The 13,082-nt window shown below is 39.9% G+C and overlaps 1 protein-coding gene across 7 annotated transcripts in view; it reads left to right on the top strand.

The window, feature by feature from the left end:
- Positions 1–13,082, top strand: part of PMS1 (PMS1 homolog 1, mismatch repair system component) — a 44,450-nt gene that overhangs the window by 14,297 nt on the left and 17,071 nt on the right. For all 7 annotated transcript variants that reach the window (XM_021531397.2, XM_021531399.2, XM_021531398.2 and 4 more), the window contains 3 exons: positions 6,915–7,031; positions 10,707–10,829; positions 11,963–12,106. In XM_021531397.2, coding sequence (XP_021387072.2) covers positions 6,915–7,031; positions 10,707–10,829; positions 11,963–12,106 — 384 coding nt within the window. The remainder of the gene's footprint in view (positions 1–6,914; positions 7,032–10,706; positions 10,830–11,962; positions 12,107–13,082) is intronic.

The following is a 13,082-nucleotide window of genomic DNA, read 5'->3' as shown; positions in this document are numbered from 1 at the left end:
ATAATCCAAATCTACGAGTTTTTTTCTGTGTCCCTGTCCTCTGTAATAAGTGTGGATTTTTTGAGATTGAGTTTGTTAGGGTAAATTTACTATTTTTAACAATATCCATATACTTCACATTCATTCATTGCGATTCCAAACTCTGCTGTAGCTGCATGTTGAAAGGAAATCTGAAGTGAGCAGAAATAGCAGCACATAAACTCTATCTTGAGTTGGAAATGCTACTCTCTTTAATATAATGATGATGAATGAAATCCCTCCCTAATCTGTGTGTCTTAAAATATAAAGAGGAATTATAATTAAGACTCTGCAGTGCTCTGCAGCCAACATGCTTCCATTCTAACCTGGAATACAGCTTAAACTTTACTTCTATTCGTTGTTCAGTGGCTTTGCTGAGCAAGCCAAACAGAGAGTTAATTATGGTGTTTTTTTGTGCTGAGGACACCTGTCCACTAGGAAATGCGCTGAGACCCTCAACTCAATTTACATCAGCCAGAGAACAGCTGCCAGATGGTAACTACTTTTGGTCACTACCAACCTGGTTGAATTTGAACTGGTGACCCAGAGGTGAAATGCTTTATATCCTATTACTAATTCCTTGAGGTTTCCAGTTTCTCATCCATCACTTTTTACAAATGACAGCACAGTATATGTCAAAAATCTCAAAACAATTACTGTTTCACATATGCAGTGTGTTGTAGAATGTGAGATGTGCCTTTGCAAGGCTTTTGCACTCACGCTGTCATATTAAAAAGCTAAGAGGAAAAAAGGATGTTTCCAAAGCCACATGGGACTTTTCCCTCGTCTTTAGCAATGTACTTTGTCACTGTTATATATGTTATTTTTGTTAACTTCTGTTTTACAAAAGGCTTTTAAACCTCTCTTTATTTAAATAGAATTCACTGTGATGTTGTGCAGTTTCTGAATCACAGTTTTGGATTGGAAACTGGGTTTTGACAGTAATTTGATTGCTTAGGAGGCTTTATTTATTTATTATTCCTCCTGCTATGGAAATGGAATTCAATAGAATCTTAGAATATCTTGAGTTGGAAGGGGCCCACAGGGTTCATTGAGTCCAACTGCTGCCCTACATAGGATGCCCCAAGAATCCTACCATGTGCCTGAGAGTGTTGTCCAAATGCTTCCAGAACTCTGTCATGCTTGGTGCTGTGACCACAGGCATGGGGAGTCTGTTTCAGTGCCCAACCACCCTCTGGGGAAAGAACCTTTTCATAGAATCTGAGAATCACTAAGGTTGGAAAAGACCTCCAAGAGCATCAGGTCCAGCCTTCGACCAAATACCACCATGCCCACTAAGCCACATAGTGAAGTCTGCTCAGTGTTTGAACACTCCCAGGGATGGTGACTCCACCACTTCCCAGGGGAGCCTGTTTCAATACCTAACCATTCTTGCAGTGAAGAAATTTTTCCTAACACCTAACCTGGACCTCCCTGGTGCACCTTGAGGCCATTTCCCCTTGTCCTGTTGCTGCTTGCCTGGGAAAAGAGCCTGACCCCTACCTGACTATGACCTCCTGTGAGGTACTGAGCAATAAGATTGCCTCTGAGCCTCCTTTTCTCCAGGCTAAACACCCTCAGCTCCCTCAGGCTCTCCTCATCACACTTGTGTTCTAGCTTCATTGTCCTTTTCTGGACACACTCCAGCACCTCCATGTCTTTTTTTGTAGTGAGGGCCCAAGACTGCACACAGGGCTTGGGGTGTGGCCTCACCAGTGCTGAGTACAGAAAGACAATCACTGCCCTGGTCCTGCTGGCTACACTATTCCTGATAGAGGGCAGGATGCCATTGGTCTTCTTGGCCACACGCTGGCCCATGCTCAGCTGCAGTCAACCAGCAGCCCCCGGTCCTTTTCCAGTGGGCACCTTAATAGCCTCTCTTCTCCCAGCCTGTAGTGCTGCAGGGGGTTGTGATCCAAGTTCAGGACCTGGCACTTCATCTTGGACTTCACACCATTGTCCTTGGCCCACCAGTTCAGCCTGTCCAGATCCTTCTGCAGAGCCTTCCTGCTCTCCAGCAGATCAACATTCTCCCCCAACTTGATGTTGCCTGCAAACTGGCTGAGGGTGCACTCAGTCCCCTTCTCCAGCTCATTGGAAAAGATGTTAAACAGGTCTGGCCCTGATTCTGAGCCCTGGAGAACACCAGTAGTGACCATTTGCCAACTGCATCTCATTCCATTCACTGCCACTCTCTGGGCCTGGCCATCCAGACAGAGTGCATCCAAAAAGAGTGTCTAAGCCATGGGCTTTCAGTTTCTCCATGAGAATGCTGTGAAAGACATGACTTTTCTGAAGTTAAGGTTATATCCACAGCCTTCCCCTTATCCACTATGTGGGTCACCTGGTCATAAGAGAAGATCAGGTTCTCTGAACACTTGTGGCTGAACATGTGTGATTAAAGCAATCAAAAAGCATATAAGTCTCAATAGTCTTTGGAATTCTTGAAAGGCTTTAAAGACAGGTGTTACCAGATGATCCTTGGCTCCTTGTAATATCTATTAGCTCCTCTCCTAAACTTACCTCCCAACTCCCAAATCCAAGCATTTTGCCACTGTGTCATGCTCAAGAAAGTCTTTCTGTTGAGAGGGTGCTCTCATGTCATGAAAGGGAAATTTGAGTGAGGAATACACTGGAATTTGTAGAATGAACTGTGCTGTGGAACATGACTGTCTTTCAGAAAATCCCCTCCATAGCTCTAATATGTGATGCCATGGGGTAGACAGGTATGTAGCTGCTTCTGATGAGGGGGAAAATGGTGCCTTGAGTTTCTGTACTGCATCTGTCCACTGGAATTGTCCCAGCATCACATATGAAATGGAGGGGGCAACTGATTCATTGGGGATGAGTATAAAATATCTAGGATAATAATTGATTAGTTGTTTAATTTTTTATAAGCTAAATTGAAAATTTTTTGTGATTTCTGTTTTCAAGGGCAGTTTATGTAAGGGTTCCCTTTTAGTCAGGTAACTTACTACTGGTTTTAAAACAGTACACCAGTTAAGACATGGAACTGAAAAACAGCAGCACTTTTCAAGGCTGGCATTCTTAAGAATGTGGAGAGGACTTCATGTTGATCAGTTTTGATCTTAGCAGATGGATTTTCTTCCACTGCAGAGAATATGCTGGAGCCCTTGGATCTGTGCATCATTAAGATGAAGTGGTTATCGGCATAGTATGGTATGATGTGGTTTTGTTTGCCTTGGGCTCAATTCAATCTTGGGGTATTGCTGCCTAGTTTTGTTCCTCTTTGTGTACGCTCATAAAAGGTAGGCAGCAATGCTTCCAATTGAAGCCTAATAAGCTATTAGGTTTTAAGTCAAGAAGCTAATGAATGTACTGGCCCAAAGAGTTATCTGCAGTGAGATCTCAGATGCCAGGGTGACAAGATTTTTGAAGCATGTAGCACAAAACTAGAGAGAGACTCTGAAATGAAGTTCTCTTCTAAAGAGCTAACTCAAGTTATGTTACCAGCCTACAGTTCTTGTACAACTGCTTGCTCAACTAGACTTTTACACCCCCAGACCTTATTACAGGGTGAATAGCATGTCATGAAATAAATAAAGAAAATTGGTGGAGTTTGGGTACTAAAAGTCTACTTTAAGTGCACCGCCATTATGTAGTAATAAGGTAAATGGAATGAGTTGTTGTAACTCATTGCACCATAATTGTGCTGAAGTAGCCACAGTTGGAAACAGCATCCAGTTCCAGCTCTAATTAAGATTCTCCTTTTATCTGGGATTTCAGTCACTGTAGCTGCTGGTAGAAATTCTAAAATATGAAGGATAGTTAGGGATGCAGAGCAACTGCTTTTTTTTCTCTCTGCGTTCTTCTTTGGGGTCTTTGAAGAAACAAATACTGAGCAACTCTTAATTCTCTCTAGTGTTGTATAGCAGGGTCCCCAGTAGGAAGAGGTTGCACACTCTTTTTCTGCACTTCACATATTTTTCAAGGAATCCTCCTGCACTATATGTATTCATCCTGAAATAACAGATGCCTAGTCCGTGTATGCATGGAGTCATACAATCATTTATCTTGGAGTGTACATTGTCATACTCCACAAAAGTATGCCTGTGTCTTAGGGCTCCATGGGGTGGAGAAATAGGTGCACACACGCGCACACATCATTATCTTCTGCATATGTGCAATAGATTTTATATGTGTTAGGACATTTTGTAAGATCTGGATCATGCAATCCCCTTTAATGATAGAGAGAGGTGGAATATATTTGGCTAGCTCTTGCAGAATCTAAGATGGGCCATATGTAATAATATATCTTTGAGCAGGCTGTTTCTGCAGCGTCATCATACTGACTAGAGTCAGATTCTTCCTTGGCTCATCCTAGACACCCGCTTTATATGACCCAGAAAAAAATATGGGGGGTGTGTGAGAGGGGTGTATTTTTAGCTAAACTAAAGGGTATAAGCAAGGTTAAAAAAATAGGGTAATGCAGGAACCTCATGGCAACACTTTCCAAAATAAATGAAATGGAACAGGCATTGTTTCTCTGATATTTTTAATGCCTGTTGATACATCTGGAGAATCTAGAAAAATAATTTTATGTAAATTACCAGCCCTTCCAATGTTGTTGCTTCATAATGTGCAGTCAGAGCTAGAAATGGATGTATTAACTTCTATTCTGTCTTTATATAGTAGAAAAATTTAGGAGTTGCATGGCCTCTTCAGTTTGTGGCTGTAAATCAACCTGCAGTGGTAACTATTTCATAAAATTCTGTCTGTAGTACTGAGTGTCTGGTGAGTATATGACTATTAAAAAAACTAATCTGAACCTATTACAGTATCTACTTTAAGCAAGTTTGCATTTAATAAGTTCTTATTTTCCACAGCTTTGTTAAAACCACCTTACTCAAGTGATTTTTTTCAAAGTTCTGAGTGTTAGCCATTCTAGCAGGTCAAGTGGTATAATAACCTTGCATTAATCAGCAGCTAAGATTTATATCTGTACCTGCAGCATCACACTAGGATACTCGAAAATAAACAGCATGATGTTTATATTAGTCATAAACAAGTGTCTTTCTCAGTTTGGTCACATGCATTTAATTTAAAATACATCCAGTAAAGAAAAAATCACTTGGCACTTTCTGTTTCCATTTTAAGTAATCAGTTTTAAAATAGAAGCAGTACAGGATATGTTTTATAAGAGGAGCTATAAAGAAGAGGACAGATTCTTTCATCACTCCAGAATGTCTTTGAGGAGGCTTATAGCAGGTGTAGAGGAGAGAGGCTGAGGCAGGCCTGGGCTGTCCTTCACCTCTGCCTGCTCTGGAGCACAGGGGGGACTCCCTGCCAGAGCTGTGAACACCCAACCTGTGGCTCTCTTTACTCATTTCTCCTCCTCCCCTTTTTCTGTTCACTGTCCCCCACCAATATAAATTGTGTTTTATGTTTGAGGGGTTCACTTCGCTGTAGAATAACCCAGCTGTGATCCAGCATGTGCAGAGGGCTGCCAGGCTTCTCTGTAGAGATGAATTGCATTCAGGCAGGACTAAAAAGCCTCACTTCACAAATGCTGCAGAATGTAGTGGAACTGGAAAATTAAAGTTTTGGGTAATAGTTTAGGGTCAACAGTCTAAAAGCTTTACAATTCCACCTGTCCTGTAGGAAGGGAATATCATGTTCCAGAAGAACTGTGTTCTTCTGTGGAATTCCCCCCTGAAGGCCAGCAAATATTCCACTGGACAGGTGGAATTTTAAGGCTATGTATAGCATTTCTTGAGATGGGTGCTTGTATATTTTTTGCTCTCTCACCATCCTTTCACTTAACAGTATGTACTTGAATCCTGTGAGCTCATTTTGAATTTACTGGACACCTAGTACCTACTAAAAGTATACATTTCAACAGCACTATAACTTCCAGTTTAAAATGCAACATACTGCATTATCTTTCCTTTTGTATTTAAAGGAAAACGTTGAACACACTCAGGCAACTAACAGTAGCAAAAATGAAGTGGACCTGAGTATAGCAGTCTCAGTTGCCTAGAAGCAGAAAACCAACCAAGGCTAACATTTTTGTTCTTGATACACAGCAAAGAAAGTCAGCAGATTCAGAATTTAATTTGTGACTATTTGGCATAGGACTTCTCATTAGTGATAGACAAAATTTCACCTCCCAAAGTAAGTAATTCCTTCTGTATGCATAAGTGGACTTGACAAGAAACTTCTGTTGCAAGTTGCAGTTTATATTGCCTTACTGTATTTATTAAGTCTTTGTAATTATATTTCAAGACATGTAGCTAATAAAGCAGATGGTCCTTCATCCTTCTGACTTGTAAAAGTTTACATTAGACAGCTAATTCCTTTCCTAATGTATAGTTCCTTAGAAACTGCTTTTCTTTCTAAATGGCAGGCTTATCATAGACCTAGAGTATCTAGGCAAGAGCTATGGATGGGGACAGCTAATAGCCTGATTTCTACTGCAACAAGCTATTTGGTATAGGTAACTTAAGCATTGCAGTGCCCACCTTGAAATATTGATCAGCCTGTGAGAGACCTGTCATAAACCCTCACTTTAACTGCTCAGGAAAAGCACAAATCCCACTGCTGTGTATCTAAAAGGAGAAGTAATATTTGTATTGACTTGGTTTTAGCAGTTGCCATCAAGTACAGAAGTCCAGAATAGCCACAAAACATGCATGAATACAAGCTTCGCTTAGTTTTCCAATTGCTGTGTGTGTAAATAAGTAATACAATATGAGAAGACATGTCAAAAGGTACCATATCAAGTCTGTTAACACTGAAATCTGTGATTTTCAGAGGGTCAGGGTACAGAATGTTACATATACAGTGTGTGTGCAGTTGCATATGCATGTTCATAGACATGACATGAGTTCAACAAATATAATGTCAAAAATTTGACTCTGTGCCATTTGTTTCAGGCAGTTATTTGGCAGAAGACCAGGGTATCAGATCACAAAATGGCCTGTATGTCAGTTCTGGGAACAGCCGTTATGAGCAGTATGGTACCTTTTCAACACTGCTGCGAATATCCTGAGGTGAGTTTATAAACTTCCTTCTCCCAAATTCACTTCAGGTCTGTCAATGAAGAGAGCTAAAGAAATACTCAGAAAGAAGGAGACTTTGAAAAAGAAGGTGTCTCTCCAGATTGACATCTGATTAATGCATTTGATTCTATTACTGTCCTCTCCATAAAATTAATTGGTTTGGTGATTGAAAGTCCACTCCAAGAATCACCTCGTCAGGACTCATGTGGCACTGATCAAATGGCAGTAAAAACAGTTGTGATGACAAATGCAGAATTGCTGATTGCTCAGAGCTGTCTCAGTTGGGATCCTGGCCCACAGGCAGGTTGTGCTCTCATTAATATCTAAGCATTTAGATGGTTCTCATCTTCGTGGCCTCTTAGCCTTCTACTCTAAAGAGTATTCCCTCAATTTCAGTGTGGGCACCTGAGCGGTGAAAGAAACACATACTTAGAAGGGCAAGTTATGCAAAACTTCCACCAAACATGTATTTCAACTAAATACCTTCTAGTTTTCAAAAAAATTCTGTGTTCTTGGCTTCTTTTTCCCCTTCTGAAAATGAGGGGATTCCCCATGATACCCTTCTTTGTCTAATGTTTTCAAATTTTTTTTACTCTGCTTCCATTTTTGTTGGAGAAATTTTTACTAAAGGGGAATCTTGCTACCTTGGAACCTTCTAAGCTGCATTTTCCTGTATCACGTAGTAATAAACCTTGACAGGATGAGATGAATCATTGTAAAGTCACAATGGTTCTTAGACACAACTTACCAAGGCTGCATTCAGCACAGTGCTTAATAATATTACTCAGACTTTAAGGTCTCACTGTTTATACGTGCATCTTAATAGCATTCTTCAGAGTTAAGTCTTGAGTTTGCCAGAGTGCTTTTATACCTGTAGAATGAGGGGGAGCAAAGTCACTTCTTGTACTTTACAAAGTTTTAGTTGTTTATGTCTGAGCTGAACATCCAGAGCTATTCTTACCTGAGTGTAGCTTGGATGTGCCCCCAGGACAAGTGCAGGGGGCTCCAAAGGGAAGATAAGGGGGTATATGGAAGGGACTAGCTTGGAGGAGGCACTTAGGTTCTCACATTACTTCTCTGCTATATCGTGAGGCATCCATATTCCTTGAATAGAAGTTGGGGAACATTCCATCTCTCTCTCTGTCTCTAAATAGTGTGTAAAATACCATGTGCATCATTTATAGGTGTATAAGTGATCCATGCATAATGTTGACGTTCAGAAACTATGGACATTTCTAAACTAGGCAGCCAAACACTATGGAGTGACAGAGTTAAGTTGCCTGTGTAATAATTTTTTCCTCCCTTGTGTGCAGGTATTGGAACAGGTATTTAAGGGCAAGGCATACAGTGATTTTTTTTCCTTCCCATTCAGGCTATCTCTCATTTGCTACACAGACCAGAGGGCAGCTCTTTAATTCTTTTAACTCCTATTTTTCATTGTGTAGCTTCATGCTCCTTTGCTGCAAAGTCTATTCTGAAGACAAAACTAATCTTGCTGTTCCTTACTGCAGGGTTTAAACTTCTTCAACAGGTGATCCAGGGATTTTAAAGACTGGCATTCTTGAAAACATCTCCATTATGGGCACTGAATGAAACAGGAGCACGTTTCAAATTAGCTTTGAAGCATGCAAACTCAGGAACTATTTGTAAAATAAAAAGAAAACCAAGAAAATAAAGAACTGGCACAACTTTTTAAACTTTTCAGATCCCCAGTCTTGTAAATGGATAGACTTATTTGGGCTGAAAACTTCCACACAGGAAATTTCCCTAATGTCTTCTTTCCCTGTGAAGGTTAAGTTTAGCAGCTACATGTCCCACTGGGAAAAAGATAAGTATAAAAGAAAGGCATTCTGCTGTCCACCTCTCACAGATATATTTTGATGCATATAGAAGTTGTGGTTTTTATTAAAGTATTAATTTTGAAGACAGTTTATCTAGTGTGAAATCAAAGTTTCATTAATATTTTTCAATCTCTGTAATTTTGTCTTCATATGTTTTCATATATGGAAATTCTGCTAAGACTAGTATTATAAATTGTAGGTAACTTTTAATGAGCGTTCTACATGGCTGTAAATAGTAACAGCAGTCAGCCATTTCTAAACCTGGTAACTTGTTAAATGAGTTATTTAGAGACTTTCAGTTTTGCTTTAATGTTTGCTGTATATAAAAATATTTTTGGAAGTGAAAGACTTGTACAAATATTTGTGAATTAGAAAAAGAGCTTGAAGTGCAGAGGAGGAACATTGAGGGAGGATGTGCTAAAGCTGCAGAATAAAATCTCAAAGTGCTGCTTGTTGTTTTCTGATAATCATCCAACAGATACTTGACACCTCTTTAATTTGACCAGTGGTGTTTGGTTCTTTGCGAGGTTGCTGACCAGAACACGCCAGCTTTAGCACAGAATGCTTGGTACAAGGTCAGGAGGGAATAAGGGAGCACATGAGCAGATAGCTGTGTGACGTAGATGAATGGGAAGGATAGGCCAAATCCCATGGATCTTAAATTCCATTTCAAATGCATGATAATTTGGATTTTAGTAAATACAAGAGGTTCTGCCAAAAGCAGAGCTTATGAGGACTCATTTCTGTGTTCAGTGATCCACCCTGCTACCAGAATATTCTCCAGACTTTCTCATACTTCCAAAATCCTCATGCTGCCTCTGTTCTTTTCAGCTGTTAGTTTGGGAAGGTGGAGGAGGGAAATGTGTGGGGCAGGATGTGGGCTGCCCAGGATGTCAGTTCTTGCATGCTGCTGTTCCTAGCTTTTAAAAAGTTACAATTGCCTTTCCTTTAGTAAGGTCATTATCTTGAGGCTGTTCTCTCCAAACAGATGTCAATTATCACAGGAATTGTGGAAGTCCATCTTCGTGATTTCTGCTTCTTTATCAGATTGATTTGAAATCCATCCAACAGTTTCAAAGTTGCTTAGTGAGGGAGAGGGGAAAGAGATGGGACAAGTAGCACAAGTCATCAGCCTTATTTTGACCTGAAAAACCTGCTAAAGAATCTCGACAGAAAAATCTTAAAACTTGGAGTTCAAGTTAGGTACACACAAATCATGTGCTGTTTCCAAGGCTCCCTGGCAGTGCTGTGCTCACAGGTTCTGCTGCAGCCTGTGAATCGTGGGTGCTCAGCACTCTTGAGAGTCAGATGATTTGGATACAGGTGGCGTAGGTAAATTTAGTTGCCCTGAATAAATGCCCTGTGACAGGCTATTTAAGGTGCTATAAACATAGAAAAGGAGGGATTGTGTGTTTTGGGCTTTCCCTGTAGGGGTGGTTCACTGTTGCCCTGGCCAGGTTGGGCAGCACTCTGTGCCTTTGGCTTGGACAGGGCTTAGGTTGGCAACCCCACAGTCAGCAAACCTGGGCCTGCTGGCCTGGCTCTCCACAACCTCAGCTCCAGGCAGCATCCTGCTGCAACTGCCAGTCCAAATGGGAAATATGTCAATGAATTGACCAACCAAAATAGATACAAGCCCATCTTTCTCAGCCTATTTTTTTTCTCTAACTGCCTTTATCTTTGTATATTGTAGCTGTCAAGAAGCAGTGCTTACATTTGAAAGACTTGGACTCCCATACAATTTTGTTTTACTATCTCACCTTTATAAAAAAACATTTTGGGTTCTTTAAAAGACTTCTTCACTGTATTTGTTTTATCATTGCAGATAAATCTTTCTGGTTTTCTCCCAAAAGCTGAGTCAGACGCTTCTTTGACAAGCCTTTCAAGTTCAGAAAGGAGTTTCATATTTATAAACAATCGTCCGGTTCTTCAGAAGGAAATACTGAAGGTAACATCCTCTAGCTTTTAATTCAAGGAATAGAAATATGATTTCTTTGAGGACAGAGACACCTAAGCAATCTACAACTTCTTTTCCCCCATGCAATAGTTTAGAGTATTACAGGTGAAAATACTAACATTTACAACAGAAAGCCCTTCCACAAGTCTGACACTTCTGGTGCCTCAGTTCTGTTGCATTTGCTGCAGTCAGACCACAGAGATGGAGGTTGTGTTTTTGGCTGTTTAACAAAATTGATTTCAGATGCTCTGTGCAAGACACCAGAATAGTTGATTCTTTGTATTGGCCTGTAGAAATCACCTGTGAAATTTCCCGTAAGGGAACTTTGTGTAGTTTCTGGTAAGAGAATTCTTCTGTCAAATAGTTTTGATTTTGTCCACTTCCAGCTGTGGGCTTATCAAGCAAACACCCATGCTTTCCCTTTAAATTTATGTATGCACTGGGTAGAAATGAAAGTGATAGTGCGGCAGCATTGGCTACAGCTAGGCATCGTGTAGGCAGAATTTGATACTCTTGGGTTTCTCTCACTACTGAATCTTGCAGCACTTCACTTGCAGCAGCCTTGCTGTCCTAATCCTTGTCATCACCAGTAAAGAAAATCATGCTCATGCCAAAGAGCTCCAGCAGGTTTTAAAGTGGACACAACAATAGTTTTCAATTGGCAGGCAAAACTACGTATATGTAAACCTTGAACTTATGTTGGTATGTTAAATGCTGAATAAGGGTCATCCATCTCCATGCATTATTTGACGTGCCTGGCTCTTCTGGGAGTTCAAAGCTTAGTTTGAATCCCCTGACAGAGATGGTTCCTTAATGAGAGCAGGGAAATCTGGATTCAAGGTGGGATTCAGCTTAGAAAGTATAAATACAGTGTTCTCTGTGGAAAATAGTCTATATATCACTTTTACCTCCATACTATGAAGGCATGGAAACAAGCAGGAACTGCTCTTTTGGTGATTATTCTGGCATACATGAATATGAGGACCTTTTAAGCATCTCTTTAACTTGAAAAACTAACAAAACCAGCAAACCAATTATGCTTTTATAATGTCACATTTTGTTTCTGTGCATTTTTGTCTATTTTATTGCCTTTACTGATGTCTCTTTATTAAATCAATCTCTAGTTAATTCGACAATACTACAGTCAGGTGACACAAAAGGAATGTACTCGCTTATATCCTGTTTTCTTTTTGAGTATTACTGTACCTGCCTCTGCTGTGGATGTGAATATAACACCTGATAAAACACAAGTTTTGCTGCATTATAAGGTAATTAAGGTTTGCTCTGTTTCTGAGTTGTCAGTCTTTATGTAAGCATGATAAGGCCTCAGGACTACCAGAATGTTCAAACATAAACACTGTCACTGGGTTTTTGGGGTTTTTTTTAGTTACATGACAGCTTGCCTTTGTCAGAGCACTGTTTTGATCAGAAAGTACTGAACAGGCTAACTGGGGGATTCTTCAAAATGAGTTTCCCAGTTCATTTAAAAGATTTTAATGCTGTCAGATATACACATGTATCACTTTGGTTTCAGATGGCTTTACAGTGAGAGAAGCTAAATGGAATTATGGTATGTGGGCCTGTATACATCTCATGCTTAACTTCATATTTAAAGCAAGTAATCACTATTTAAACACCACCACTAAGGTGAGGGTGGGCAGGAGAGGAGTTGATTTTTCTCATCAAAGCACTATTTTGTCATTATGTGTATATATTATTGATGACATCAATTAAACACCACAGAAATTAGAAAGATTGCATTGGTGGTTATTAATGTGCTTATTTAAAGTTAATATAGGTAGTCCCACCAGTATGTTAATCCTCTTATGCATAAAAACCTTTTTTATTTGTCTGTGGTACTCTTGTAAATGTCCTGCCTGTTAAGGGTCCTTTGTATGAAAATTAATACAGCATTTTTACATTTGATCTAGTTTTCCTTTGGCATTAGAAAAAAGGTTGGAATTTATTTTCTCTCTTTTTTTTGAATTTATTTCTATTTCTTATGGGTTTGGGTTTTTATCTGGCTTGTTTCCATCACTTGGTGCAAAGTTGAATTGGAAACATGCACTATAAAAGTACCTACACAAGCACATTCAGGTGCTGGTGCATCTGTTTTGGCTGTAAACTTCTAACTCCATATTAGGTAGAAATAACTTCACATGATACTGGTTCAGTAAGTCATAACCCTGTTACAAAGAAAGTATTTCATTGGCTTTGTGATATCAGAGTAAACTAGTGAAGCAG

Source organism: Lonchura striata, chromosome 8, assembly GCF_046129695.1.
Source record: "Lonchura striata isolate bLonStr1 chromosome 8, bLonStr1.mat, whole genome shotgun sequence".
In the NCBI taxonomy this organism is placed as follows: Eukaryota; Metazoa; Chordata; class Aves; order Passeriformes; family Estrildidae; genus Lonchura; species Lonchura striata.
The sequence above is the reverse complement of the archived record's forward strand: the minus strand, read 5'-3'. Positions and strand labels throughout refer to the sequence as shown.